The sequence below is a fragment of the Bos taurus genome, chromosome 13 (genome assembly GCF_002263795.3).
Source record: "Bos taurus isolate L1 Dominette 01449 registration number 42190680 breed Hereford chromosome 13, ARS-UCD2.0, whole genome shotgun sequence".
In the NCBI taxonomy this organism is placed as follows: Eukaryota; Metazoa; Chordata; class Mammalia; order Artiodactyla; family Bovidae; genus Bos; species Bos taurus.
Genome location: NC_037340.1, coordinates 72,230,344 through 72,258,247, shown reverse-complemented (window position 1 = coordinate 72,258,247; position 27,904 = coordinate 72,230,344). Strand labels below are relative to the sequence as shown.

The 27,904-nt window shown below is 54.0% G+C and overlaps 1 protein-coding gene across 2 annotated transcripts; it reads right to left on the bottom strand.

Moving 5' to 3' along the window:
- On the bottom strand, positions 1 to 26,554 carry MYBL2 (MYB proto-oncogene like 2). 2 transcript variants are annotated; one of them, NM_001075448.2, is given in 14 exon segments: positions 1 to 514; positions 1,106 to 1,255; positions 2,520 to 2,612; positions 3,994 to 4,107; positions 5,437 to 5,536; positions 6,839 to 6,978; positions 7,389 to 7,799; positions 10,610 to 10,897; positions 14,955 to 15,117; positions 17,447 to 17,667; positions 17,809 to 17,901; positions 18,718 to 18,789; positions 22,663 to 22,756; positions 26,287 to 26,554. In NM_001075448.2, coding segments are annotated over 14 exon segments (2,088 nt in total). In that variant the 5' UTR covers positions 26,307 to 26,554; the 3' UTR covers positions 1 to 385.
- Positions 26,555 to 27,904: the final 1,350 nt, after the last annotated feature.

Below are 27,904 nucleotides of genomic sequence, written 5' to 3'. Positions count from 1 at the left end.
CCAGGAAAAAGACAACTTTTATTCTTTCAAGAAAATGCACCAACAAGTTGAAGGAAGGAGCACGCTGGCAAGGTAGGTCCCCTGTCCTAAACAGAGGTCTGAGATGAGGCCAGGCCTGACCAGGGCTCAGGACTGTGGCACTCAGGGAGGGCCAGGCCAGCTCAGAGGTGGGACTTTGTTCTGTTAGCACCAGGAACTGCCCGCAGCTGCAGCCGGGCTCGGAGACAGGACAGCAGGTGGGCCTGCCTGTCCCCCCTGAGCAGTCTGGGAGGGGCTGGTGGCAGCAGGCTCCCTGCAGGCGGTCTGAGTGTGATTCTCACTCACAGCCCAGAATCGGCCCCCAGCCCCCTGTAAACATGAGAACGGGCTCGTGACTGCCAAGCCCCTAAGACAAGATGAGGGTCCGAGACGTGTGGCTGGGCTTCAGGCGACCCAGGAGCTGCCGGGCTTTCTCCTGCATGAAGAGCTGGTCCCTGGTGCCCCCGCAGGCCACCGTCTTCCAGGCGCTGGTCATCTGGGAGGAGGAAAGGGGGTTACCATCAAGGCAGCGGCCAGGGCTCCTAGGGAAGCCTGGAGACCCTGGTTGGGGAGGGGTGGGGACGTTTTCTATCATGCTCCCTGCCTGTAGAAGTCACAATCTGTGCTCACTGCACCTTCCTGGTGGACCTGGGGAGTTAGTGCCATCCCTAGGCATCCTCAGGGATAGAGCAAGGAGACTGGACCAGAGCATGAGCCCCCACCCTCCCCTGTGCCCACCATGTGGACAGCACCCGCGGGAGGAAAAAAGCTATAACTCTGCAGGCTGGAGAGCAGCAGAGAGGGGCTGACACCTGCAGATGGCTGGGGAAACAGGCAGGGGATCCCTGCCTTCAAAGACAAAGTCACGGAGATCTGTCTTAATTACGAGTGAGACCACATCATGAAGGAGCGGCTTTGCGGAGCGGGATCCCTGGTACCCAGGTCCCCCGCGGGAGCGGCATCTGGACAGAGACGTGAAGCCCATGTTCATCAGTCAGCAGAGCCACTGGAGGGCATCAGGCAGAAGCCGGTGCAAGGCCCTGGGGTGTGGAGGGTGCGGAGCGAGGCCCCGAGGGGCAGCACTCACGGGGGCAGGGGTAGCAAAGTGGCCCCGGGGCTTCGGGGCCGCTGGCTTCTCGGGCTTGGCCTGCAGGAAGCCCTCGTTCAGCAGGCTGCTGTCCTCTCTGCTGCCCGATGGGGTGAGGCCCGAGGAGCCCGCTGCGAGGATGCTGGTTGGCTGAAAGCAAAACCAAGTCAGAGGCTCAGCGTTTTGCCACAGGCTTTCTGTGGGAGGGAGAACACAGAAGAGCAGGCACATCCCAGCACCACCACCTCCAGGAGATCTGGGCAGGAGGTGATACTTCTCTGAGCCTCAGCTTCCGCTTCATTTAAAGATGAAGTAGGAAAACAGCTGGCAAGTGCCTGTTTCAGAGCCTGGCACCTGATGAACACTCAGGAACCCGGGTTCCTTTTACATGAAGCTGGTTCTTCCCCATCTCAGGTGGAGATGAAGGTGTTCCGGCTTCTCCAGGGACCAGAAGCACCCATGGGGACACAGGTGCCTGAGTCAACCAGCACTCACGGGGGACCTAGTCAAGGCAGCCCCAGGCCTGGGCAGCCTCCCAGACAGGCCTTTACTCTCGAAACAGCCTGCTGGGCTCAGCGTCCTTGTTATAGGCAAGAACCTGAGGCACAGGCAGCTCAAGAGACGCCAGAGACTAGGCCCTCCGCTCCACATCCTCTGCATTTAACCACTTGACCTGGTTTTTTTCCTTCCCGCTAGTTATTTCACTCGCCCAAGGGTCTGTCTGGAGGGCACCAAGTTTCCAGCCTGGCGTGGATGCCTCATTAGATGGAGCTTTCTCTGCCAGGACTTGAGAGTGGCAGGTGGTCCTGTAGGAGCTGCCAGGCAATTATCTGTCTCGTGGGCCTTTCCACAGCCCTCACTGTCTGCTACCAGCCACCAGCGAAAAAAGAGCTCACCTCACTGCCTGCTGCAAGGGATCGACTGCCTGGCATGGTTTTTGGGGCCCAGGCTCTGTGGAAGCAGCAGCCCCCTCTGGAGGTTGGCCTGGGAATAGGGCAGCATCCATGCCAGGGTAGAGGTGCCCCGATCACCTGGCAGGGCCCCAAGGCACCTCATTGATCGTCTCCGGGGTCTTCCCTAGCAGTTCAATACAAGGGAAGGTGCTGGGGACTCAGAAAACACACATGCCCAACAAGTTCTAGCAATCAGCTCTTGCCAACCGAACCTTCTGTGAAGGACCAGAGCAGGGCCGCCTGGATCGACCAGTGGGGAATGCCCAGTGCCACCTGCCCCCTTCCTCCCCGCTGAGCCCTGCACAGGGAAGCCCTGCTGACTCCACCCCCAGGGCTCCCCAGGCTGAAGGGCTCCAGAGGCGCAGGCCCCCCAGGGAGACTCCATACTCTCAGCCTCCTGCAGCTGGATGGGGCGTAGGGGCTGGCCTCACAGGATGGCTTCTCTCCCAGACCCGACCAACCTTGGGCAGCGTGGACATCATCAGCTTCACGTCCTCATCCACAATGTCGAGAGCCAGGGACTTGCGAACTTTCTTAATGGGGCTTCGCCGCATCTGGGGGAGGTGGTGGTCAGGGCACACGCCTGAATTCCCGTCACCCCAGTGCCCGATGACCCTGGCCTCGGCTGCCCTGGGCCAGAGCCAGGCCCTGGTGCAGGGAGCCCTTGAGCAGGCCCGGCAGGAGAGAATCTTCTGGGGGAGCCGCGGGGCCCAGGACACTGGCCCCGTCGTAGACTCTGTCCCCAGGGCAGACTGTCCTGCCAGATGCTCACCAGGTATGGAGGATACCAATGCCACCTCCACCCAACCTCACCCCCAAGGGGACCAAGCGCAGCCCAAGTCTCTACCACACTAAACACTCACCCACACAGCCAAGTCACAACTAGAACACCCACCAGCCGGGGAGCTACACACAACCCCGTGGGACACAGGCTGTTATGGGCATGTCCAGCCCCCAAGTCCTGTGCCCTGCGCCTCCTATAAGCAGATCAGGGGGCGGCTCCGACCCCAAGGAGGGCCTCTGAGACTGACACCTGTCCCCCAACTCAGCCCTGTGCCCCCAACAGGTGACACCCCTGCTGGGAACCACCCTGAGACACAGAGAGGCGGGGAGGGCCCCAGTCACACGCTGCCCACACACCCGGGGCCCAGCTGGAGGGTCCCCTCCCAGCCTTGCCGCCCACCCTCCCCACCCACCACCACTCTGGCCCACTCCCGCCTTCCCTTCTCCCTAGAGGAGAGCCCCTGGGAAGAAAGGGGCTTCAAAACAGGGGACACAGAGCCGCCTGCGGTCAGGAAACCACGTGGGCTGGGGGCGGGACGGGCTGTCCAGCGCAGCCCGGCCTCCGCACCCGGGCGTCGAGCAGTATCCCCACCCGCTCCCCACCTCACCTGAGCCGGCTGACCCCACCTCCTCACGCTGCACCAACATCCGGATGGTGAAATCCTCTTTGCCTTTTCTGTCCCCAAATGCTGCCTGTACTGAGTCACTGGGGGTGCCTGCCATTTCCGCCCACTGAACTCCAGGAGTGAGCCCTCTGGGTCTTAACCACCACTCTACACACCCCGCCTGGCCCAGAGCCCGCTTCAGGAGGGTCCAAACAACGCGGAATAACTGAGGCACCAGTTCAAGGGGACAGGGAAGGGTGGCAGGCAGCTGCGCCGGCCAGTTTCATGGACGCCCAGGCTACAGGAATGGACGGCCGCCCCTGCCCTGCTGCCCCCTGGTGCCTGTTCCCCAGCAGCCCCCTGCCCGCTGCCTGTTCCCCGGCCACCCCCCATCCCACTGCCTGTTCCCCGGCTGCCCCCCGCTCCCCTGTGCCTGTTCCCTGGCCGCCCCCCACCCCGCTGCCTGTTCCCTGGCCGCCCCCGCCCCCCTGCCCCTAGTGCCTGTTCCCCAGCCCTGCCACCCGCAGTGCGTTCCCCAGCTGCTCACCCCGGCCTTCCTCTTCTGCTTCTCGGGCCTCACTTCATCCTCAATGATGAGCTCGATGCCAGCCTCGGAGCGCAGCACCTCCTTCAAGTCCTCCTCCAGGTGGGGGGTCTGGGGCTGCGGGTGGGGATGGCTAGGGTGAGGCTCCGCGCCCAGGCCAGAGGAGTCGCACTGAGCCTGCTCATGGGGGCGGCGGGGCAGACCCGGCTGCACCTCTGCTGCCCTGGGTGATGCAGGAGGCGGCCTGGAGCCGGGACGCTGGCCTCACACACGGTGTTCATGGCCATTAACCGTCCTGCCTGGGACACTGGCCTCAGCTCCCTGAGGGCTGAGGGCACTCCACTTCATCACAGCCACCCTCACTCAGCCCGAGGAACCAGCTGGCATCCTCCACTGGGTACAAACGGAGGCTGAGAGCACGAGAGCCCAGCCCAGGGCCACACAGCTGTGAGCTTAGAACCTGGACGCACTCAGAGCCCAAACTCCTCCACGCCTTGGCCCCACACTAACAGAGGTGTTGGTTCCACGTCCCTTTCTTGGGCCTGGGCGCTCAGGTGGCAGAGGCCAGAGGGTGTAGGGCACAGTGAACCCAGAGAAGTCACTCTAAAAGCCCCCGTGTACTTGAACTGTCGCTGCCAAGGTCGGACTTGCCCTCTTGGATGTCCCAAGAGCACACAGGCGTTTCAGTATCTGGGAGCTGAGTCCAAGTCAGGAAAGGGCCGGGCTGACTGTGCCTGGCCTGGGGCAACTCCGCCAGCTCCAAGCGAGGATGGGGAGACCACGGCCCCCCACCTGTGCCCCACGTGGTGAGCCAGGAGGGGAGCTCACTGCAGGGATTCTTCTCCATGGCCTGCCTTTCTCCCACCTGTGGCTGGGTTCTCAGAAACAGCCTGCTTCAGAAAACCCGGGGTGCCAGCCCTCTCTTTTGCCCTGGGGTAAAGCAGGATCTTTTCACGAACTAGGAGTTGGGGGAAAAGGGCCGTCCTCACACTGTGGGGAAAGCAACCCAGGAGATGTCTCCATACTGCCCAGCTGCCTCCAGCCCACCGATGGGCAGCTAGTCAACAGGCTTAGGCGTGACGAGCAATTCGCCACTTTCCTCAACCAGCTTGCAGCGCCCCCGTAAGTCCTTCTCCATCCCAACGCCTGCCCGCGTTCTGCCTGGTACAGCCACGAGCTGAGTATTCGGTCACTTTGGACGTCAGCCTCCACCACCCCCGGTTCCACCAGGACGCCGCCATGGCTCCAGCACCAGCCAGGACCGCCCGCATGGTGGTTGCTCTGGAGACATCTGGCAAGCTGGTAACTCACTGTAACAGGGGGCCCTGTTTATCAAACTAGGGAATTGCAACTTCTCAGGGCAGTCGGGAGACGCTAATGGGATCTCAGAAGGACAGGGCGAGTGATCATAAACAGCTGGAGGGCTGGCCCGGCCACACCACCTACCAGGGGCTTTAGTGGTCCGTACTTCTCGAGGGCGTTCTTGAACGGGGTGGGCGTGTGGGGAGTGTTGTCCATGGAGTACTTCTGATCTGGGGTTACAAACCTGCCAGGCATGGAGAAGGAGACTGGGCGATGGCACTGGGGGGCTCTGCCGTGGGCTGCCCCTGACTCCCATACCCCCAACTGACCTTTGGCCTCAGCGGCAGAAAGGCAGCCCCCAGACGTGGTCTCTTCCCATCCCATCTGCCCACCCGCCCACCCACCTCCCCATCTGCAAGGGGAGTTCCGGGGGCAGAGAGGAAGGGCCATCCTCAAAAATAGCAAAGAACAGGAAGAGCCTGAGGGAGTCCAAGAGACCCGAATGGGTGGAAGAATGGCTGAAGATGTTGCCGTCACTAGGATTTTCCATAAAACAAGGCGGCCTGTGGCCAGACCGCAACCCCAGCGGGAGAAGAGGCAGGCGAGGAAGACGAGGGGCCAGGAAGACCACACCCCTCCCGGTCTCTCCGGAGAAGCAGCTACTCCATTTGCGGTGCCAGCTGTCTGTTTAAGAGCTTAGATTTGAAGACCAAGACTTTTACTTGACTGGAGAATCATTTCTCATGAAACCTATCTATGTTAAATTTTAGATCCATTGTTGAAAGACTGATTTCTGACCAAGGGATCCATACAGCTTATCTGAAATTACCTATCATTATGAGAACTAAAATTCCTGAGCAGATCCCTGAATTACAGCTTGACTCCTGAAATATAAATAGCAATGCTTCTCCCCCACCCAGCAAATGTAATGAGCTGAAGACCAGTTAAGCAACTCTACCTGGAATTCAAGAGTCATGATGATACAAGGAAGAAAACTTATTGTGAAAGCACCTCCACAGAAGCAGGGAAGCCACCTGTACAGGCCTGAAGGTGGAACACAGCCGTCCCTCCTGAGCACCAGAAAATGGAGAGAACTGGGGGGCCTTGTGTCCTTCCCGCAGAGCTGCTCAAGCACAGTGGATCTGCACTCGGAACTTACAGAAATGATGCAAACATTACATTTTTCATGGCAAGGTGGACTCTCCACATTTCTAATCTCTGAATTTAGAAAACCATCAAATAAAAAAAATAAAAAAGAGGAATTCCCTGGTGGCCAGTGGTTAGGACTCTGCACTTTGCGGAAGGCACAGGTTTAATCCCTGGTTGGGGACTATGTTCCCGCAAGCCATGTGGCCAAAAGAACAAAATAAGAAAAAAAAAAAAAGAATTAAAACAAAAATGAAGCCCCAGACTACACTGATGAAGGAGGTGTGATGACCAGGAGGAGGCTGCCTTCATGAAACAAGAGTCCCAGGTGTTTTCCCAAGGCGTCCCTCGCCCAGGGAGCCGGTCTCTGCTGGGGGTGCAGGGGCAGGCCCGCACTCACGCAGCGTGTTTCTGGTGCAGGGGCGTCTTGTCCCGGTGCAGCGGCGTGGTGACCACCACCTTCTGGCTGCACACAGGGGTGGATGTCAGCGAAGGGCTCTCCAGTTCCAGTGTGTCCTGTTTATTCCAGAAGTTCAAAAACTGCCAGGAAGACAAAGGAAACCAGACGAGGCGATGAGCTCAGGGCCGGAGAGCAAAGGCCAGGACAGATACGCAAGTCCATGTGGACCCTTGGCTTGGCATCGCCCAATCCTCCCTTTACCAGCCTGACGGGAGGTCCATCTCCCACCCCCATGTGCTGCTGGCCGTGAACTTAAGGCAAAGCAAGCTGGCTGTCTGAGGGCAGCTTCTTTTCAGAAGGAAAAAAAAAAAGTAGCTCTGAAATGGTCTTCCTAAGCTTCATGAGGGCAGGGCCAGACCTGGTTTGGGGTCCCATGTCCCCAGCACTGGGCACACGGCCTTGCACACAGCAGACACCCAGAGGATGGCCTGTACTGGGCAGGGGGGCCGACACCCGCCCCCAGTGAGCAGTCGGGGTGGGATGCACACACCTGGGAGGGAGAGAAGGGCAGGGTCTTGACGGGGGTGCTCTTCGGGGTGAGGCTGTTGCAGGAGTCCAGGAAGGACAGGCTGGCGCTGTTCTCCGTGACGGGGGACAGGGCGACACGCCGCTTCCTCTGCCGCTTGAGCACAGAGGGCGGTGTGCCCATGCCCGAGCCCCCCACGTCAGTGCTGGGGGAGATGGGGATCAGCTCGCCCCGGCTGCTGCGGCTCAGGTCGGAGATGGTGTGGCCGTCGAGGCGGTACTCGGTCACGCTGGGCGCGGCAGCAGCAGCCGGCCGGGGCGGTGCGGGCTGCTGCTGCCAGGCTTGGGGCTGCCCCGGGCTGCCCACGAGGCTGCCCTCGGCTGACGGCTCCTCGGGGAGGTCAAACTTACTCAGGTCACACCACGCGTCAGGGTCCTGCCCGGAGACGGGGGTGGGGTTAGGAGTAACTGGCTTTCCCAGTGGTCGATAAACCACAGGGCTCATGTGCCACTGGAAAATATCAGAGTGTCAAGGATGATCCCACAGGGACCCCCTGGCGGCCCCATGGTTAAAACTCCACGCTTCCACTGCAGGGGCCACAGGTTCGATCCCTGGTCAGGGAACCAAGATCCCACATGCCATGCGGCACAACCAACAACAAAAAAACCCGATTCCACAGCCCAGGAACAATCACCCGTAACTCTTCCTTGCCTTTCCTCAAAGATTCTTCTATGTCTGCATATCTGTATTTGTAAACATAACTGAAATCCTATCATGCACACGGCTGCTTGCTGTTATTAAAAAAAAAAAAAAAATGTGCTAAGCATTTTTAAGATACACAAAAAACACCAAGAAAAATACAAAGAAAATTCATATGCCCATCAAGAAGCCTAAGAAATAAAACCTTACCACTAAAGCTCCAGGTCTATCTGGCAAACCTCTGCCTGTAGGTAGGAAACCACTGCCGAAATTAAGTACTGATCATCTTTACGCATTTCTTTATCAATTAACACGTGTCCCTAAATAGTTAGTATTTTCAATGTTCCTAACTTTAATACAAATAATTTCTACTTTGCTTCTTTTTCCATTTAAATTTTCTGTAGAGCTGGAACAATGCAGGCACCTCATTCTATTCCCAAAGTTTAGTGTTTACCATCAGTAGACTTTAGTTGTTGTTATAGCAAAAACATTAACTTTTATAATAATTCTTTACAGCCAAAAACTGTTCTATCATTTGAATATATGTTACTCAGTCCCCTTCTGTTGGACATTTGGGTTCTTCCTCTTAATTCTTAAAGATTAAAAACAGATGTTCTTTATGAACATCTTGGACATAAACCTTCTGTTTCTTGACAGACACCTGGAAGTGAAGACCTGGGCCCAAGGCCATGAGTAGGATGAAGGGTCTCCATCTGCCAGGCACGTTCCCAGACAGGAGGCAGCCCTGGGCTCCATGAGCCTGTACATCACGGCACCTCACTGGGTGCTTCAGCTAAATTGTGTCCACCCTCTAGCCACCCTGCTGAGGGAGTATGACCCTCTCCCTCTCAACCCAAGGCAGCAAACTCAGAGAGGGTAAGGTCACTAAGTTCCCAGAGTAATTCTGGGAGGAACGCTTAGGTCCTTTCTGCCTTTGCCCTAGGGCTTCTGGAGACAAAAGTCTCCACTTTGGTCCCTGGGCATCTGGCCCTGAATGGACATGGACCCCAGTGGTGATTTCTGGTCCCTAGGGCTCGCAGGAGCCTGGCAAGTTCATTCCTGAAGGTGGAGGGCAGCTCAGGGAAGTGCTGACTCCAGGGCCACCGCCCAGCATGGAACGCCAACCTTTCAGGGGCCCCTGGAATTCACGGCATCCAACAGGCCCGAGCACACGCGCCGAGGACTGGCCTGGGGGACGGATGGCAGTGTTTCTGCAGCTACTCTGACCACCCATTAGTCACTGAAGGTCATCGTGGAGACAGCCCAAGCTCAGCACTCACCAGCTGTGTCACTCTGGATAAGCCTCCTAACCTGTCTGAGTTGAGCTGAGTCCACCACCCAACCCCCTTCACAGGCTGTTAAAGGACCGAGAGCGCAGACAGGCAGGAAGTAGCGAGCCTGGCACGTGGCAGGCGTGTAGGGTTAGAAACCAGCCTCCCAGAAGGAGCCCCAGGACCGGGACGTGACAGGTGCCTGAGAGGAGTCTGAGGATGGCCCGAGGCAAGCCGGTGAGGCTCCAGCAGGGCGGGCAGCGCTCTCAGCTGGCCCTCGGTGGCCCCGGGCAGTCTGCTGAACAGACTGCCACACACAGCTAACTCTGAGATCCATTCTGGTAGAGGAGACACCAGAGATCCTGCCACTGTGGCAAGAGGGGAAACCCAGAGCCAGAGGGTCTGAGCAGGAAGCCCCCTGAGACCGACTTCACAGTCTAAGCCCTCAGTGGGCAGGCCACTGGGCAGGCCACTGGGCACGATGGTTAAGACCTCAGCACCTTACTCGCTGTACCTTGGGTACACTATCTGATCTCTCTGAGCCTCATCTACAAAAACACAGAAAAGACACCCCTCCCAAGATACCATGTGGACCACACGTGAAGCCCACAGCCTGACATTTAGCAGATGTTCAATGAACAGCATCATTATTCTCAGCTAATAAGAGGAAGCCTAAGTGGGAAGGCTTGTGTGGGCACTGCCCACTGAACCCCTCTGCCCCCCAGTCACCAGCCTCTTGCCCACCACCTCCTGAAATCCACTCCACACCTCAGGCCTGGCGGACAGAGCTGTGAAGTCACACCAAGAAGCACAGCCCCCCCAAGAGCCCCTCCCCAAGGGGCATAGCCCACAGCCAGTGTGGCTCAGGGGCGGCTCTCCCTGAGTAACCAGGACATACACACCGCCGCAGCCCCAAACCCCCGCCCTTCCCGGAGTCCTCTCCAGGAAACCCGACCGTCAGCGCTACCATGAACACCAGTGCTCTGCGGTGCTGCTGTGGACTCCACACCCTCCCCATCCCCCGAGGACTCTGTCCCTCACTTCCGCTGGGGAGCATGCCCTACCACCCCGGGCTTTACGAGTGAGTCAGGAGCTCCCTGAAGACAGGGATGTCAGCCACTCTCTTGGGGCTGCCAGACCCTGGCCAGGCGCTCAGCATTGGCTCAGCCACGTCAGCGAGACGATAAGCAGACAGAAGGACGTCTGTCTAGGGGGACAAGTGCTCCCTGACAGGGGTGCTCAGGGCCCACTGGGAAGTCCCGTGACCAACATTACCGACTCGATCAAGTCCAGGGCTTCTGAGAGGCCGGACTCTACAGCCGGGATGAGGAGGTTGGCAGCCTCCACCACCCACTTGTAGGGCAGGCTGGTCTCTGGCGAGGAGCCTTCCTGGTCTTCACGCTTGGGGAAGTCCTCCAGGGGCTCTGGGGTCCGCACTCCATCCGGCTCCGCGGGGACTGGCTCCTGCTCCTGGGCGGGGGCGGCTGCTGTGACCTCCTCCTCGCTGCTCTCCTCTTCCTTCAGGGCAGGGAATGCCGGGGGCCAGCTGGTCACGACACTTCCCTGGGGACACAGGGCATGCAGTTTGGGTTTCCCATTATGAGATACAAACTGTGTCATGTTTCAGCAAAAATGTACCACCTGAACCTTTTCGGAAGCCTATCAACCTTAGCACTTGGTAAGGAAACTCAAGTGAACCCAAACTGAAAGACGGTCTACAACACAACTAAGCAGAGACATCACTTTTCCGACAAAAGTCCGCTTAGTCAAAAACTATAGTTTTTCCAGCAGTCAGGTATGGATGTGAGAGTTGGACCATAAAGAAGGCTGAGTGCTGAAGAATTGATGCTTTTGAACTGTGGAGTTAGAGAAGACTCTTGGGAGTCCTCTGGACAGCAAGGAGATCATACTAGTCAATCCTAAAGGAAAGCAACCCTGAATTTACATTGGAAGGACTGATAGAGAAGCTGAAGCTCCAATACTTTGCCCACCTGATGCGAAGAGACAATTCACTGATGCTGGGGAAGACTGAGGGCAAGAAGAGAAGAGGGCGGCAGAGGATGAGATGGTTGGATGGCATCACCGACTCAACAGACATGAACTTGAGCAAATTCTGGGATAGTGAAGGGCAGGGAAGCCTGGCGTGCTACAGTCCATGGGGGTGTAGATTCAGATACAACTTAGCAGCTCAACAACAACAAAGCCTAACCTTGTACTTCAAAAGTATCAGTACCATGAAAGGCTAAAGGGAATGAAAGAGACAGGACAAAACAGTGTCTAATCCTTGACTGGATCATGGGCAGGAAAAAAATGGAATCTGGATGGAAGATTAGTTAAAATTCCAAGTAGTTAAATTCCAAGTGTGTACTGAAGGTACACTGGTGAATGTCCTTATTCTTAGGAAATACAACTCAGGTATTAAGGGATGAAAGGCACAATGTATGGAACCGACTCTCACATAGCTCAGGTTGAAAAATACATATGCACATAGAGAAAGATAAAGCAAATCTGACCAATGTTAAAAATTAATGAACCCAGTAAAGGGTACAGGAGAGCACTCTTCTCGCAACTTTTTTGTATGTTTAGTATTATTTCAAAACGAAGGTTTGAAAAAGGAATGGATACTAATTTTGTGACAGGAAAAGAAAAAAGAAATAGAGGAAGATCGTTTGTGGCAATAGCTCTCCTGGCAGAATCTGGAAACAAGCTTTGACATGTTGACCTGACAGCCCGAGGAGCCTTGAACACAGCACACATGAGGCTCCAGTGACTAAGACTACACTCCCAACGCAGGGGCAGAAGTTCAATTCCTGGTTGGGGAACTAAGATCTTGCAGGCTGCACAGTGTGGCTAAAATAGAATAAATAAAATAAAATATTAATTAAAAAAAGAGAAAATGGTCAACCTCACTAGTAAAAGAAATGTAAGTGAAGCAATGGTACTGCACAATTGCTCATAAAACTGGCAAAGACATTCTGTAAAATCTTAGCCAGCTGTGACCCAGTGTGGGAAAACAGGCAGCTCCACTTATTGCTACAGCAGAATGACATTGCCCTTTGAGTGGGAATTTGGCAATGCCTTATGAAAATTTGCTTCCCTTGTGGCTCAGCTGGTAAAGAATCCACTTGTAATGCAGGAGACTTGAGTTCAATCCCTGGGTTGGGAAGATCCCCTGGAGAAGGGAGAGGCTACCCACTGCAGTATTCTGGTCTGGAGAAGTCCACGGACTGTATAGTCCATGGGGTTGCAAAGAGTCGGACACGGTTGAGTGACTTTCACTTTTCACTTTATGAAAATTTCAAACGTCTACACTGTTCGACTAAGCATTCCACACACATAAAAAGGCACATGTACAAGGAATGTGAACAATGATGTTCACTGCAGCATACATGGTGACAAGACGCTCATCGATACAAGATATGACAGGTGGCATGACAGACTCAAGAATGAGGCAAAGGTCTGTACACACATGACGACAGGGGAAGATATAAGGGGGAAAAGATGTTTGTAAAACTGGTGGTTTAGTTGCTAAGTTATGTCTGATTCTGTGACCCCATGGGCTGGAGTTCACCAGGCTCCTTTGTTCATGGGATTTCCCAGGCAAGAATATTGGAGTGGGTTGCCATTTCCTCCTCCAGGGGTACCTCCTGACCCAGGGATCAAACCTACATTTCCTATGTCTCCTGTATTGCAGGTAGATTCTTTATCCACCGAGCCATCAGGGAAGCCCATTTGTAAGACACCAAGGAGATCCAACCAGTCCATCCTAAAGGAAATTAGTCCCGAATATTCAATGGAAGGACTGATGCTGAAGCTGAAACTCCAATACTTTGGCCACCGGATGCGAAGTACTGACTCATTTGAAAAGACCCTGATGCTGGGAAAGACTGAGGCAGAAGGAGAAGGGGATGACAGAGGATGAGATGGTTGGATGGCATCACTGACTCAATGGACATGAGTTTGAATAAGCTCCGGGAGCTGGTGATGGACAGGGAAGCCTGGTGTGCTGCAGTCCATGGGGTTGCAAAGAATTGGACAGGACTGAGCAACTGAACTAAACTGAAGGTCTAATCTTACACAAAACACCCCCTGATGTTTTGTGTCTGAGGGGCTGGCCCTACTGGCCCAAGGGGGTGCCTAGACCTGGATCTGGACCTCACAGGTCCAGCCTCAGCCATTCCTCTCCACTGTCATTTTAATGATTCTATTGTGCTGGTAATTTATTTAACTAAAGTTAACATCCGACTTTTTGTTGTTAGAAACAACTTTAATGACTGTCTTTGTAGCTAAAATCACTGCTCATTTGCTCACTTCTTTCTTAAGAAGTTCCTTGAGGTAGGTAGACACATTCTTTAAAAACTTGAATGCATTTTGTTAGACTGCCTGCCAGAAAATGCTCACCTTTTTCTGTGTGTATGGGATTTACCTCACTGGACAATGCTTGCAATTATAAATTTTTTCTGTGCTTCAAAAATAATACAATGATCATTGCAGGGTTAGAAACAAGCCTCTAAGGCGCAAGGCTGAGCCTATAAATCCCAACTTCTAGAGAGAACGGATATACTGTTTAATGCATATGCCAACATTTACTACCAAGGCAGGAGAAGAAGGGGGCAACAGAGGATCAGACAGTTGGATGGCATCACTGACACGATGGATATGACCCTGAGTAAACTCCAGGAGTTGGTGATGGACAGGGAGGCCTGGCGTGCTGCAGTCCATGGGGTCGCAAAGAGTTGGACACGACTGAGCAACCGAACTGAACTGAAACTTTAATTTTTTTAAAAAGTGTGCCCTAGGGTGTAGGATGTGAAAGTCGCTTAGTCGTGTCCAACTCTTTGTGACCCCACAGATCACACAGTCCATGGAATTCTCCAGGCCAGAACACTGAAGTGGGTAGCCTTTCTCCAGGGGATCTTCCCAACCCAGGGATCCAACCCAGGTCTCCCGCACTGCAGGCAGATTCTTTACCAGCTGAGCCACAAGGGATGTGAGATGTTAACAATTATAAAAGTGATACCGTATGATTTCATTTATATGACTTTTTAGAAAATTACAGATTAAAAAATCTGATGAAGGGTGCCAGGGACTAAGGATGGGAGATTCTGGGCTGAAAGGGGCACAGGAGCCTGGGGGTGATGGGGACATTCTGCATTCTGACTGTGGTGGTGGCGACATGACCTGGTGGTTTTGGTCCTGACCTCCACAAGAAATGATGAATTTTACTGTGATTGCACCCTTGACACATCTGATAGTACACATATGTTTTTACCATGAAAAAGCTGGAGAGAGTAACAGGTGGGAAGGAAGCCATTGATGACGAGAAGGAGGCTGAAGACCTCCCCGCCTGACCCTCCCTGACGCTGGCTTCTGCATCCTCTATCTGTGGGGAGGTGAGTGCCAAGCGTGGACACAGGTGTCACAGGGAAAAGGCCCTCATGAGAGACATGTGGCCACAGAGACCCTCCTGCAGGATCAAAGAACAGCCGAAGGAATGGGTGAAAAGGGAGGAGCAGGTGTTGGTGGGATAGCATCGGATATACGTGAAAACAAGCTGACCCACCCAAGCGCCCCAAGCGCAGTGGCCAAGCCCTCCCAAGCTCCACTCCCCACTGCTCACCTGGCCTTCCGAGGAGGGGGCACTCTGGCGGCCGTCCTTGTCCTCCAGCTCCAGCAGCAAGTACATGGAGGGCTTGCTGTCTCTGGACTCACTCAGGAAGCCTCCCGTGTCCACCTTCCTCTTGATAGTGGAGTTCCAGTGATTCTTCACAGCATTGTCCGTCCTGCAGGGGCCAACGGGACCTTTGACCCTAGCCCGGTGGCCCGCGCCCCACCGGGTGCATAATTAGCCTCCCTAAGCTCAGCTCCGGCTTCTGTCAAGGAGGGTTCAACCTGAGGACCTCTAAGGGCTCTCAGCTCTAAGATGAAGTCTGACATGCCTGCGGCCTGGCATGATTTACAGAGTATTTCCACACAGCTTTTCGAAGTAAGCAAACATCTTATTCAGCTGACAGGATAAAAATCCTAACACTGAAGTGTTCTGGCAACACTCAGTCCCTTCCCAGCTCACTGGGCATCTGTAGAAACTGGAAGCAAGCTGCTGGCTGCTGGCCCTGGTCCTCAAACACGAGCCCTGATCACCTCCCATAGATAGAAAACGGCCAGAGAGGGCAGAGCAAGAGGACACAGGGTCCCCTGCTGACCACTCTGAGCCTTGGCTTTTTAATCTGGAGAATCAGATCGCTTCCTCCTCCATCACTTGTTAAAGATTAAAGAGGAAACACGTATAGTCGCTTAAGTCAGAGCAGTGACACGTAGAAGCAGGGAGGGCAGCACAGCGGTACAGGAGCTCAGGAGGTGTGGACGGAGAGAGGCTGGTGGGTGCGCGGTAGAGAAGGACAGAGCAGCAGAGAAGCAGGAGTGGAGAGCAGCACAAGGCACAGAGCAGCACGGACTGTGGAAGCACACATCGGTGTCGCGTGAGCAGCCCCAGTGCACACGGGTCACAGCAGTGCACAAGCGTGGACAGAGACAGTGCCTTCTTTGGGGCTCTGAGCTGAGCGCTTTTCCACCAGAATAACAGTTTGACTAAGCCACCAGTCTCAGAGGCGGGTCTGGGCACTACGGGGAGGTGGCCAGGGACTCACCATGGTCGGGAAGGACAGACCAACCTTCCCCGAGTAAAGAACATTCCCCATCAAAAACCAAAGGATGAGAGCGAGCTGGCTACACAGTGGGCACAAGGCAGGGGGGCATCCAGGCTCCGTGTCTGTGGGTGGGAGGAGAGCTGCTGCTAAGTCGCTTCAGTTGTGTCCGACTCTGTGCGACCCCATAGACGGCAGCCCCCCTGGCTCCCCTGTCCCTGGGATTCTCCAGGCAAGAACACTGGAGTGGGCTGCCATTTTTAGTGCAAAGCCCGACGGGTGAGTGAGGGTGACTGCGGATCAAGGTGAAGCTGGTGGCATCGGCCAGGTCAGGCTGGCCACACGGGGAAGAGTCTCCAATCCAAGGGTTAGAGGAAGCACCAAAAAGGATTAACACACTTAGGTCTGACTTTGGAAACAGATGATTTCAGACTCCAGGGAAAACAGGCCATCTGGTATTCTATCTCCTTTCCCTCTGAGCCATTTACCATGGCACCACAATGCCATCGTAAAGAAAAGATTAAAAATAAAGCAAAGTAAAAATGCACATGGACAGGGCTAGTGATTAGGATGCAGCACTCCTAAGGCAGGGGGCATGGGTTTAATCCCTGGTCAGGGAACGATGATCTCGCATGCTATACGGGGTGGTCAACACACACACACACACACTAAAGTATACAGACAAGAGAGCAGGGGAGACGGTAGTGGTGAATAAGAGATTTTTATGGTTTCCAGAAGATGGAAAGGAATTGTGGGAAACAACTCGGGAGACTGGAGTTGACCCTGGAAGATCTGGCAAGATTGCAGCCCAAGTCCCAAGTTGTTCCAGTTCTCCCTGCAGAACCCCAAGAGGCCCAGTTCTTGGAGCGGCCAGGCCCAGTGAAGAGTAGAGTGAAAACAGAGCAGTGCTTTGGACATCCAGATCCTGGCCCTGATCTCACAGGCAGGAGGAAAGAGACATATTCTCTTTTATAAAAAAAAAGACCAGGCAACCCAGATCTCAGGTGTCGCCAGTGGTAAAGAACTTGCCTGCCAATGCAGGAGATCCAAGAGACATGGGTTTGATCCCTGGGTCGGGAAGATCCCCTGGAGGAGGGCATGGCAGCCCACTCCAGTATTCTTGCCTAGAGAATTCCATGGACAGAGAAACATGGTGGGCTACAGTCCATGGGCTCGTAAAGAGTCAGGACAGGACTTAAGCAACTTAGCACACATGCAACCATGGCCAGGGCACGAAGCCAAAAGTGGGACCAGATGAGAACCTGCGCAGTAAACAGGAGGCCCCCAGGCCCGCCCCACCCCGCTCCAGTCTCCCAGTAGCCAGGTCCCTGCACCGCCCGAGGCAAGAATCTGAAGGACTCTTCTTCTGGGGAAAGTGAACAACGCCAGAGAAATCGGACTAGGCCTTGAACATGCCCACAAAGGCCAGGGGACGCCCTGACCGGCCCCGGCCCAGCGGGCGGCTCACCTCCCCGGCAGCATCTTGGCGATCTCGGCCCAGCGATTGCCCAGCACCTTGTGGGCCTCGCAGATGATGCGGTCCTCCTCCTCCGTCCAGCAGGACTTCTTCACCTCGGGGTTGAGGTGGTTGTGCCAGCGCTCACGGCACTGCTTGCCCAGCCGGCCCTTCAGGTGCTTGGCAATCAGCGTCCACTGCTTCGTGCCGTACTTCTTGACCAGCTCGATGACCTTGGGGTAAAGACGCCGTGAGGCCAGCGGGACCCTCTCCACCCCGTTTCCCACCCTAGCACCCACCAGTGGGATGTCCCCTGACCCCTTCCCCGGGGTGCGTGAATGCCACGGTGTGGCAGGCCCAGGCCCAGGTGTTACCTTCTGGTCCTCCTCTTTGGTCCATGGCCCTTTGACGAGGTCTGGATTCAAGACCCTCAGCCACCGGTACTGGCACTGCTGGTCAGTGCGGTTCTGGGAAGAGGACAGGCTTCCTTGAGAACTCCTGGCCTACGGCCCTGCCTCGTTTCCAGAACCACCACACACTACACACCCACGGGCCAGGACACTGTGCTTCCCTTTGCTACAAGCGGGCCTGGATGGAAGCAGGCAAACTCAGAACCCTGTGCAGGGCCACTGCACACAACCGCCCTGTGCCAGCCTGCGGGCTACATCAGGGATTCTCGCTTGCTTCTGAGAGGGGCTACTTCCCTGAAGGTTTCAGACCCTGTAGAGGACAGGGAGTGAGGAATGCGGCCATTCACTCCTGGTCCCCGAGCTGCCCGATGAGCCAGGAAAGCCAACAGCAGCTCCTGACACATCCCCTCCCTGTCGGCCACCTGCAGAGCTGGGGGTGGGGGACCCTAGGGGGACCCGCATCACCAGGAGGCTCTAGATGCTGGACAGGGTGGCTCCGGTCAGCTCTGCGGGGGCCTCACCATGAAGCCTGCTCAAGTATCGTTTCCTCTCAGGTTCAGTTTCATGGTTGAGAAATCGAGCAGCAACTCGTCAATGACTTGCAGGAAGAAATGCAAATATGCCACTGATGTGACGCATGATCATGGAGCCTAAGGCCCCCAGGCACCCAGAGGCTGCCACGTGGGGACACTTACATCAGGGTGCCCCTGATTTCAGTTTGGGTAGAAAGGGCCTCAGGAGGCTGGAAGGTTGTTTTGTTGGGAGAGCTGGAGGGGCGCTTGGTAAGGAATTCGCCTTTCTTCTCCCTGATACCAAGTCTCTCCTCCCAGGCCCCCTGTCTGGGGGAGCGGGCGGCAGAGGGGCTGCACTCACGGGAAAGTGGCTGGCCAGGAACTTCCAGTCTTGCTGTCCAAACTGCTTCACCAGGGCCCTCAGCTGCTCGTCCTGCCAAAGCCAGGAAGACAGAGGGCTCAGCTCACACGTGTGCAGAAGGTGGCTGCTCTGGACCGAGACCCACCCTCCCTCCAACAAAGGGAGCAGCCTCCTTCATCCAGTCACGTTACGAAGTGATCATCTAACTACGCACCAGGTATGCCAGCATCAGAGCTGCTCAACTTTTGGGGACTTAAAGTCTAGAGGGAAGCACCTGCTAATCAAAGGCTCCTGCAAACAAAAGGAGGGCCACTCTGTGCTGCACGGACGGAGAAATGGACAGTGAGGCCTATGGGGGATCCAAGGGACAGGCTCCAAGGAACTCTAGTGAGGCTAGGCTGCAGGAAGCAGGAGAGAAGGAGGCAAGAGGATTTGGGGGTGGGGGCGGCGGGGACCAGACCACGCGCAGGGTTGACTCGGGCCTCTGCATCATGCAAAGCCACCGATGCACTGAAGCATCACCACTGACAGGTGGTCACAGTCCAACGTGCTTGTTGTGAACTTCACTTTGGCAGCTGCAGGAGAAAGGGCTGCAGGAGGGCAGAAGGGAGGATAGGAGGCCGTTACGGGCATCCAGGCCACAGTGACCCAGCCCTGGAGACAGGGAAACGTGGGCACTTGGAAGGGAAAAACAGTATTTGTTAGAACATTCTCCTGAACATAAACTCGTTCTCCTGAATATAAACTATTGATTCACGCAACAACATTAAAATCACAGTATCATTAGGATGAGAGAAAGAAGCCAGACATAAGAAGAGTACACATTGCTTAATATTGTGCAGAGGAACTTCTAGAAAAGGTAAACTAAGCTATAGGGACAAAAAGATCGTCGGTGGTGTCCGAGGTCAGGGTTGGTTGGGGGGGTGGGAGAAAAGAGCAGCAGGGAGCAAGAGACGCCTGGGGCGATGGAAGCGCCCTGCAGGGTGGTGTGCTCCGAGTTTCACGGCAGCACATCCACTGAAACTCACTGGATGGTACGTCAACAGTTGTATCTGATTGTGTGTAAAATAGTCCTCCAGCAAACTGACCGTTTTTACCCCCTGCAACTTGTAGGTTCTCAGTTCCCCGATCAGGGATTGAACCGAGCAAGGCCTTCACATTGAAAGCTTGGGGTCCTAACCACTAGATGGCCAGGGAATCCCCCAAACTTATTTTTTAAAACTTTATATATATAAATAAAATGTAGTATTATCCATACAGTGGAATATTATTCAGCCTTAAAACAAGGAAATTCTGTTACAAGCTACAACATGGATGAACCTTGAGGACATTATGCTAAGCAAAATAAGCCAGACACAAAAGGACAAAGACAGTCTAAGCCCACTCATATGAAGAATCGAAAGTAGTCAAAAATAAAAACCAGGACTTCTCTGGTGGTCCAGTGGCTAAGACTTTGTGCTCCCGATGCAGGGGGCCTGAGTTCAATCCCTGATCAGGAAACTAGATTCCAAATGCTGCCACTAATGATCCTGCATGTGGCACCTAAAAACTGACCCCAAGTGCTACAGCGAAGACCAGTGCAGCCAAACAAAAAAAGAAACCAAAAGCAGCAAGTCAAACAAGGTGGTTGCCAAGGGCTGGGGGGAGGGGATGGGGAAAATTAGTGTTTCATGATTCAGCTTTTTTTTTTTTGCAAGATGACAGTTCCAAAGATCTGCTGCACAGTGAGAATACACTTCATGTACTCAACATACACTTAAAAACAGTTACAATGGTTTAACATTAGGTGTTTTTTCACTCTCTCTCTCCTGGGCAGGAAAAAAAAAAAAGGCCACCAGACATCCAGACCCTCAACTGCAGCTTGGCCACCACCCAGTACCAGCTGGACAAAGTCCCCATAAATCCTCTTGCAGGGCCAGCCCACGTCCACACAGTCAGCTCCGGACACCATGCCCTCCTTTGCTGCCCATCCCATCTGGTCAGGCCAACCCCTGCCTTCTGCCCATGTCCCCTGGGTCCATCTGCAGCACCACCATCCTCCCTGACAACCAGGGTGGACAATTTCCCCCCTCTCCAAGTCCTCCTGGACCCCATGGGCCCCTCCACCTGTCGACTCCTACCTGCACTGCCCTTGTCCCGCCACAACCATCTTCTATCTGAACGAATCAGCGCCTTTCCCTGCTTGCTCAGCCTCAGGCTGCCCCCAGATCTCTTATCCACCCCACATCCAGTAGACCAGCTCCCTGAAGCCGGGCTATGGTCACATCATTCATCTGCTTTAAAAATCGTCACTGGATCCTCTCTGCCAGCTGAGCAAGCCTGTCTCTGAGCCCAACCTTCAAGGCCTTCCTGCTTGGACCCTGTTCCATCTTTCCGTCTAAATCAACCTTTTCAGAAACTCTTCAAGGACCCTTCCCTCCAGGCACACCAGGGCCCTTCTACTTGCCTTTTCCCACCTACAACCCCTTTCCTGTTCTGACTCACCCACCACTTTGCATATTTCCCTGATCACTGAATTTCCAAATCCTCACCCATGAAACGTTCCTTAACCTCTCAGACAACAGTAAACTCAACTTCTAAAGGCATTTAAGACAATGACTGGCACCTCTTAGGTCCAGGAGGCTTAGTGTAAGACAGGAGACACCATGGTGGGCATAAAGAACATCGGTCCTGCCAGCACCATGATGGCCACAGCATGTCCAAAGGACTTGCGTGGTCTTATTTCTCCATCCCAGGCAGAGAGATGCTCTGGGGTAGGGGCCCCATCTTGTCTGGTCTCCTAAGACCACAAGAGCAGAATATAGTCCCTGGTTTACAGTGGGATGAACAGAAAAGGCTGGCCTAGCACTCCTGTAAAGAAACATCTTTTATGATTTAAGAGTGTTTCATAACTCAAACAGTAAGTTAAGAGGGGGTGGGGGGGAGAGACTCACACCTAAACACATCTAGGCAAACAGAGGTAGAATGAAAAGATAAGGCCAACAGACGTTTGACATGGTATAGTCAAGTTACAAAAAGACCTGACCGTCTATAAAACTAAACATATACCTACCCCATGAGCATCCCTAAGTATCCCGCCTAGAGAAATGAAACATAATCCTCAAAAATGCTTAGGCAAGAATGTTCACAGCAGCTCGAGCCACAATAGGCAAATTCTGTAAACAGCGAAAATGCCCACCAACAAGTGAAACATACCATGGTCTATCCAAACAATGGAATACTATTCAGCAAGAAAAAATGAACAAAGTACTGAACCATGCAACATTACGTGGAACAAAAGAAGCCAGAAAGAAAAGGAGTACAGCTCTATGAATTCATTTACAGTAGAGAGCAGGCAAAAAGATCAAACAGAGACACTGACTGGATGGGCCACTGCCCGGAGCTGGGAAAGATGAACCACAAAGGGAACTTCCAGGGATAATCAAGATGGCACTTATGTAAGTAACACACACTTATTAGAAGTGATGGAACTGTCCTTTTAAATGCCTTTTAAAAGGCATTTGACTACATATATATATATATACACACACACACACACATACACACTCCATAAACACTATTAAAGAATAAAAAGAAAATCAATTCAGAGCTTGGTATTACAGACACAATACATTTATTATTTTTTTAAATGATAATAAAGTAGGGGTTGGCAGATTTGGCTAAACCTCCCAGCAGTTACAGGACAAGCAGCACAATTAAAGTTCAGGATACAGAACACACCAGCTTCTCAGAGACACATCCCTCCCAGAGTCCTCAATACTGAGAGGGTCCAGGAATGCTCTAAGAAGCATCAGAGAGAAACAGAGGGCCCACTGGCTTGTTCAACAGCGCCTCCCCTTCATCATACTGGTCGGGGCAGACATACCCCAGGTTCAGTTCTGTCTGCCCCCCGCCCCACACTGCCATCACTTCCATCTCCCGCAACTGCCCCTCAGTGTCACTCACCTCCTCCTGGGTCCATTTGACCTTGCACTTGCTGTCTCTCTGCTCTGGCACGTCTGAATCTGTGTCCTGGTAGTGCAGCTCATCCAGCTCCTCACTGCAGGGAAAAAAGCCAAAGGTCAAGGACATGCGTCTCTAAGGGCTGCCACCCGATGGACGGACAGTGTGGACAGAGGCCAGTGACCTCGAGGGAAAGGTTTCAGGGAAGCGGGCTTCTACTGTAGGCACAAATGTAGGTACTTCCACCCTCCCCCTTTCTAAAAAGTTTTTGATGAAATGGGGTTACGGGGATCTCCCTGGTGGTCCAGTGTCTAAGATTCTGAGCTCCCAATGCAGGGGGCCCAGGTTCGGTCCCTTGTCAGGGAACTAAATCCCACATGTGGCAACTAAGACCAACCACAGCCAAGGAAATAAATTAAAATAAATATTAAAAGAAGAAATAGAGTTATGGTCTATTTTTTTCTTTATTCTTGTCTTTTCACTAACACCCTTATGACTTCAAAAGCTACAAGAAAAAAGATTTCACCAAGAATATTAGGATATTCAACACCAGATACCCATTTCATGTTTCCTTTTCAGTAACAAAACTTTAACTTGCATGGGTATTTTAAGGATTAAAGCCAAAGATGTATGTAATCATTACGCACCAGGATTTTAAGAAAGATTGGTTATCTGAGAAAACCATTTAAAATACATTATCTCAGGAACTTCCTTGGTTGTCCAGTGGCTAAGGCTCCATGTTCCCAATGCAGTGAGTCTGGTTGGAGCCCTGGTCAGGGAACTAGATCTCACATACTCCAAGTGAGAGTTCTAGAGATTCCGCGTGCCACAACCAAGACCCAGGATAGCCAAATAAATATATATTAAAAAAGAAAATATATTACCTCAGTAACTATGTGCATTTTTGCATACCCCTTCTCAATCCTTGCCTTCACACAGGCCTAATTTATGGAGCAAAAAAATCAGAGTACAAGCAACTTTGAATTCTCAATGTTTTTATTTTCTAATAAGTAATTTTCCAAGTCACTCCAAAATCTTCCTATTTGCATGGTTTAATGTTAACAAAAATGAAGATGACGCTATCCACACCCAGGGATGTCGGGGACTCACTGGAGCACCCTCCCAACTCAGGTGGACCTGTCAGGGATATTCCTCATTCATGCATTTTTACGTAGGAAAAGTCTGAGTCTCCAAGCACAGGTCAGGTATCAAAAGAAGGAAGAGGACGTCCTTCTGCAGCCACACTCCTTTCCCCTTCTCAGCATCTCCCTAGTCACTCCCACATTCCCTATAGCACCTTGGAAATCCTTCTGTCTCATAACAGAGGCCCTTAGGTTGCAAATGCATATCTCCTTGACAACCGGGACAGAGGTCACCTCCACCTCTGTATCTGCCTTTGGAGGATGGCACCAAAATGCCTTAAGAAATGTTTGCTCTGGAAATGGCCAGATTTGGAATGAATGACTAATAAACATGCAAAGCTGCTGCCTCTTAGTTGATCAGAGAATGCTAACATAAGTCAACTTTTAGAATGAGGTAAGGAAGGGACAGATGCTATCTAAACCCAGCAACACCAGTCACGGGAGCTGGAATTCAACCTTGTCTCATCATTCCCAACCCAATCCATGGAGTACTCCACCATCTCAAAACAGGAGGAAAAAATGCTACAAGATACTAATAACAGAAAGAAGCTGGCTTTAACATCAACTGACCCTGGCCTCTGTTCTAACAGAAACTATCTGTGGTTCTCTGACATCCAGCTTCTAACAGAAGCTCAGCAAATGTTCCTTCAAGGACAAAGTGATTTCTGTGTGAACACTCTCTGGAGCTCCAATACTCTATTTAATGGGGACAGTACTTCAGACGGCTGGGACAATTCCGTGAGGTTTAATATATTTATATCACCATCACGGTAATGATTGTCTACTTCACATGCATTCTCATTATTCCCATTTAATAGATGTGAAAACTGAGCTCCCTGGTGGCACTAGCAATAAAGAACCCGCCTGCCAATGCAGGAGACATAAAAGACACAGGTTCAATCCCTGGGTCAGGCAGATCCCCTGGAGGGCGTGGCAACCCACTCTAGTATTCTTGCCTGGAAAATCTCATGGACAGAGGAATCTGGCAGGCTACAGCCCATAAGGTTGCAAAGAGTCAGACACAACTGAAGTGACTTAGCACGCACACACAAAGCTCACAGGGGTTAACCTGCACCTGCAGGTCCTCATCTGATAATCCCAGCAGCAAAAGCAGAGGCTAAGTCAGTAGTGGCAACCACGTGGAGGTCTCACACACCCTTTCTATGCCCTTCCATGTGCTGGGCTCTGCTCCAGTTGGGGTGAGTCAGAAGCTGAGCAGGAAGTAGGGCACTGGTGCAGAAGAGAGTTACAGCAAGTGGCCATGAATTAAACTGAATGCTGTGGGGTTCCAGGGTGCAGAACCCATCCCTCACTGGGAGCTGGGATTCCTCCACTGAGCCCCAGGGCATAGATGGTAGAAGACCTGGGGGCTGTCAGGGGCTTTGGGTTTGTTGCCTGGAGTGAACACTTCCTGAACCAGAAATTCAGGGCCTGACCAGCGCCTGCCCAGAAAATGACTCCTGGGAATTGGAGTTGCCCTGAGAAACCATGGCCTGAGGAAGACACACCCTGTGCCTGATGACTGCCCCGGGATCAGATGTTTCCTTGCTGAGAAGCCTGTGAAGGCAACCACCACCTGAAGCGGGATTTCAGGCTATCTGGGATGGATACATGAATCCTAGGAGGGAACAGGTCAGAACCCCTTGTGGTTCTGTACTGTGACTCCCAGACTGGTTGAAAAGCCTAGAACTCAGACACTGAAGGAACAGGTGTAAGACAGGGACATGGAACCCACAGACCTGATTTCTGGCTTGTCTCTGCCACTCTGGGGGGATAAGTAAAATGGAGACTGCAGTTCTTGCCTCCGCCCCAGGGGTTGCTGCCACAGATCAGTCTCTCTTCCCCTAGCATTCAACCCCAGCTGCCCCAACCCCCGCATGTAGAACAGGAAGAAGGTCTCCGGAGCGAGACCGACCTAAGGCCCCGAGCCCAGGTGGTGGGGGACCAAAATGTCCCTCCCGGCCCCAGCAGCCCTCCTAGGTCAGGGGAGAGAGCCGGGAGTGCTCCGTGCTTCCCCGAACGCTAAGAAATGCCCACCGGCAAAACCAGACCCCCCAAAGGTTCGAAAGACAAGCGTCTTCCAGGCTTTGGCCTCCCACCCACCGCGACTCCGAAAATCATTTTTCTTCTCCAGGGGTCGCCTCCCTCCCCGGTAAAGGCCCTTCCAGCTGACACCACCGTCCCACCCCCACCCCGCAATTAGGCGGGAGACAAAATGACATCATACAAGGCTTGGCCCGGGCCCCAGGAGACCCGCCCGCTCCAGCTCCGAGGCCCAGCAGGCCCGGGGGTGCCAAGTGAGGGGCTCCCGGGAGCCCCCCGGCTTCGCGCGCACCGGGACACCTGAGTTTTCCGCCGACCCCAACCGCGCCCGGCCGGGCTCGGAAGGGTCTCGGCGAGGGTGGCGGTGGGGGCAGGGGTCAGGGCTGAGGAGGATGGCGCCTGGGGAGGGGGGAAGGGCCCTCCGCCGGCCGGCTCCGCTCACCCGCGCGTCCGCCGCGACATCCCCCCGGCCCGGGCCGCGCCGCGCTCGCCCGCCCGCCGGCCGAGCCCGGAGCGGGAGCCGGGCCGGGGTCAGCGTGCGAGCTGCTCTGGCCGCTCCGGGCCCCGGGGCCGCGTGGCGAGGCGTCAGCGTGACCGCAGGTCCGGCCGCTGCTCACGGAGACTGCGGCCGCCGCCGGCGCTCGCAGAAACACTTTTCTATCTCCCGCCAAGCGCTTCGGCGCCGCCCGGGCCAGGCGCGCGGGCGGGCTGGAGCGCGGGGGCGGGGCCAGCGGGAGGGCCGTGCTCGGGGCGGGGCCTGCGCGGGGCGGGGCCTGCGGGCCCGAGGGCACCTCCCCGAAGCTCCCAGGGCAGGGAGCTTAGTGGGCGCGGCGTTGACCCCGCCACCCGGTGACTGAGGAATGGCCCCAAGAGCCTTGGGGCAGGCCTGGAAGAGGGAAGACTGAGAAAAGGGAATGAGCCGCAAGGGTGGGAGAGTGAGGCCGGGTGAAACTGCCTATGCAAAGAGCCCGGCGCTAGTCCAAGCAGCTCCTGTGTCCCTACACCGACCCCCCCCCCCCCCCCGCCACCCCAAAGCGGCCTCCTCACCTACACCTAGGCCAGGGCTGAGACTTGGAACTCACTCCCTTCTTCCTTTCCAGCCTCGAACTCAAGTGGCTCCAGCTCCTCAGCTGGACTCCTGGCAGCCCAAAGCAAGCCTCCTAAAAAGCAAACCTGATGTTGCCTCTCCAGAACTTAAAATCTCTGTCCTCTCCCTCAGGGTAAAATATTCTGCAATCAGGTTTACAGCACTCTGCTAGATCACCACCCCGCCCCTAGCGAGAGGAAACTCTTCAGCCTCCTGGCCGTTGCTGGGGCGGATACACATCCCACCTCTCCCACCGGAACTAGTTCCTGTTGATCCTTAAGAGCCCACAGCCCACAATCTACTTGCTGACTTATGCACGTCCTGATTTGAACTATTATTGGCTTACTAAAGTCCAAGGGGCCCCTCAGTTCACAGCAGTATCCCCAAGGCCCAGAATTCATCGGTTGCACTAAATTCAGTTTCAGTTCTGTCGCTCAGTCGTGTCCGACTCTCCGCGACCCCATGTATCGCAGCACGCCAGGCCTCCCTGTCCATCACCAACTCCTGGAGTTATCTGAGACTCACGTCCATCGAGTCAGTGATGCCATCCAGCCATCTCATCCTCTGTCGTCCCCTTCTCCTCCTGCTCCCAATCCCTCCCAGCATCAGAGACTTTTCCAACGGGTCCACTCTTCGCATGAGGTGGCCAAGTACTGGAGTTTCAGCTTTAGCATCATTCCTTCCAAAGAAATCCCAGGGCTGATCTCCTTCAGAATGGACTGGTTGGATCTCCTTGCAGTCCAAGGGACTCTCAAGAGTCTTCTCCAACACCACAGTTCAAAAGCATCAATTCTTCGGCACTCAGCTTTCTTCACAGTCCAACTCCCACATCCCTACATGACCACTGGAAAAACCATAGCCTTGACTGGACGGACCTTTGTTGGCAAAGTCATGTGTCTGCTTTTCAATATGCTATCTAGATTGGTCATAACTTTTCTTCCAAGGAATAAGCGTCTTTTAATTTCATGGCTGC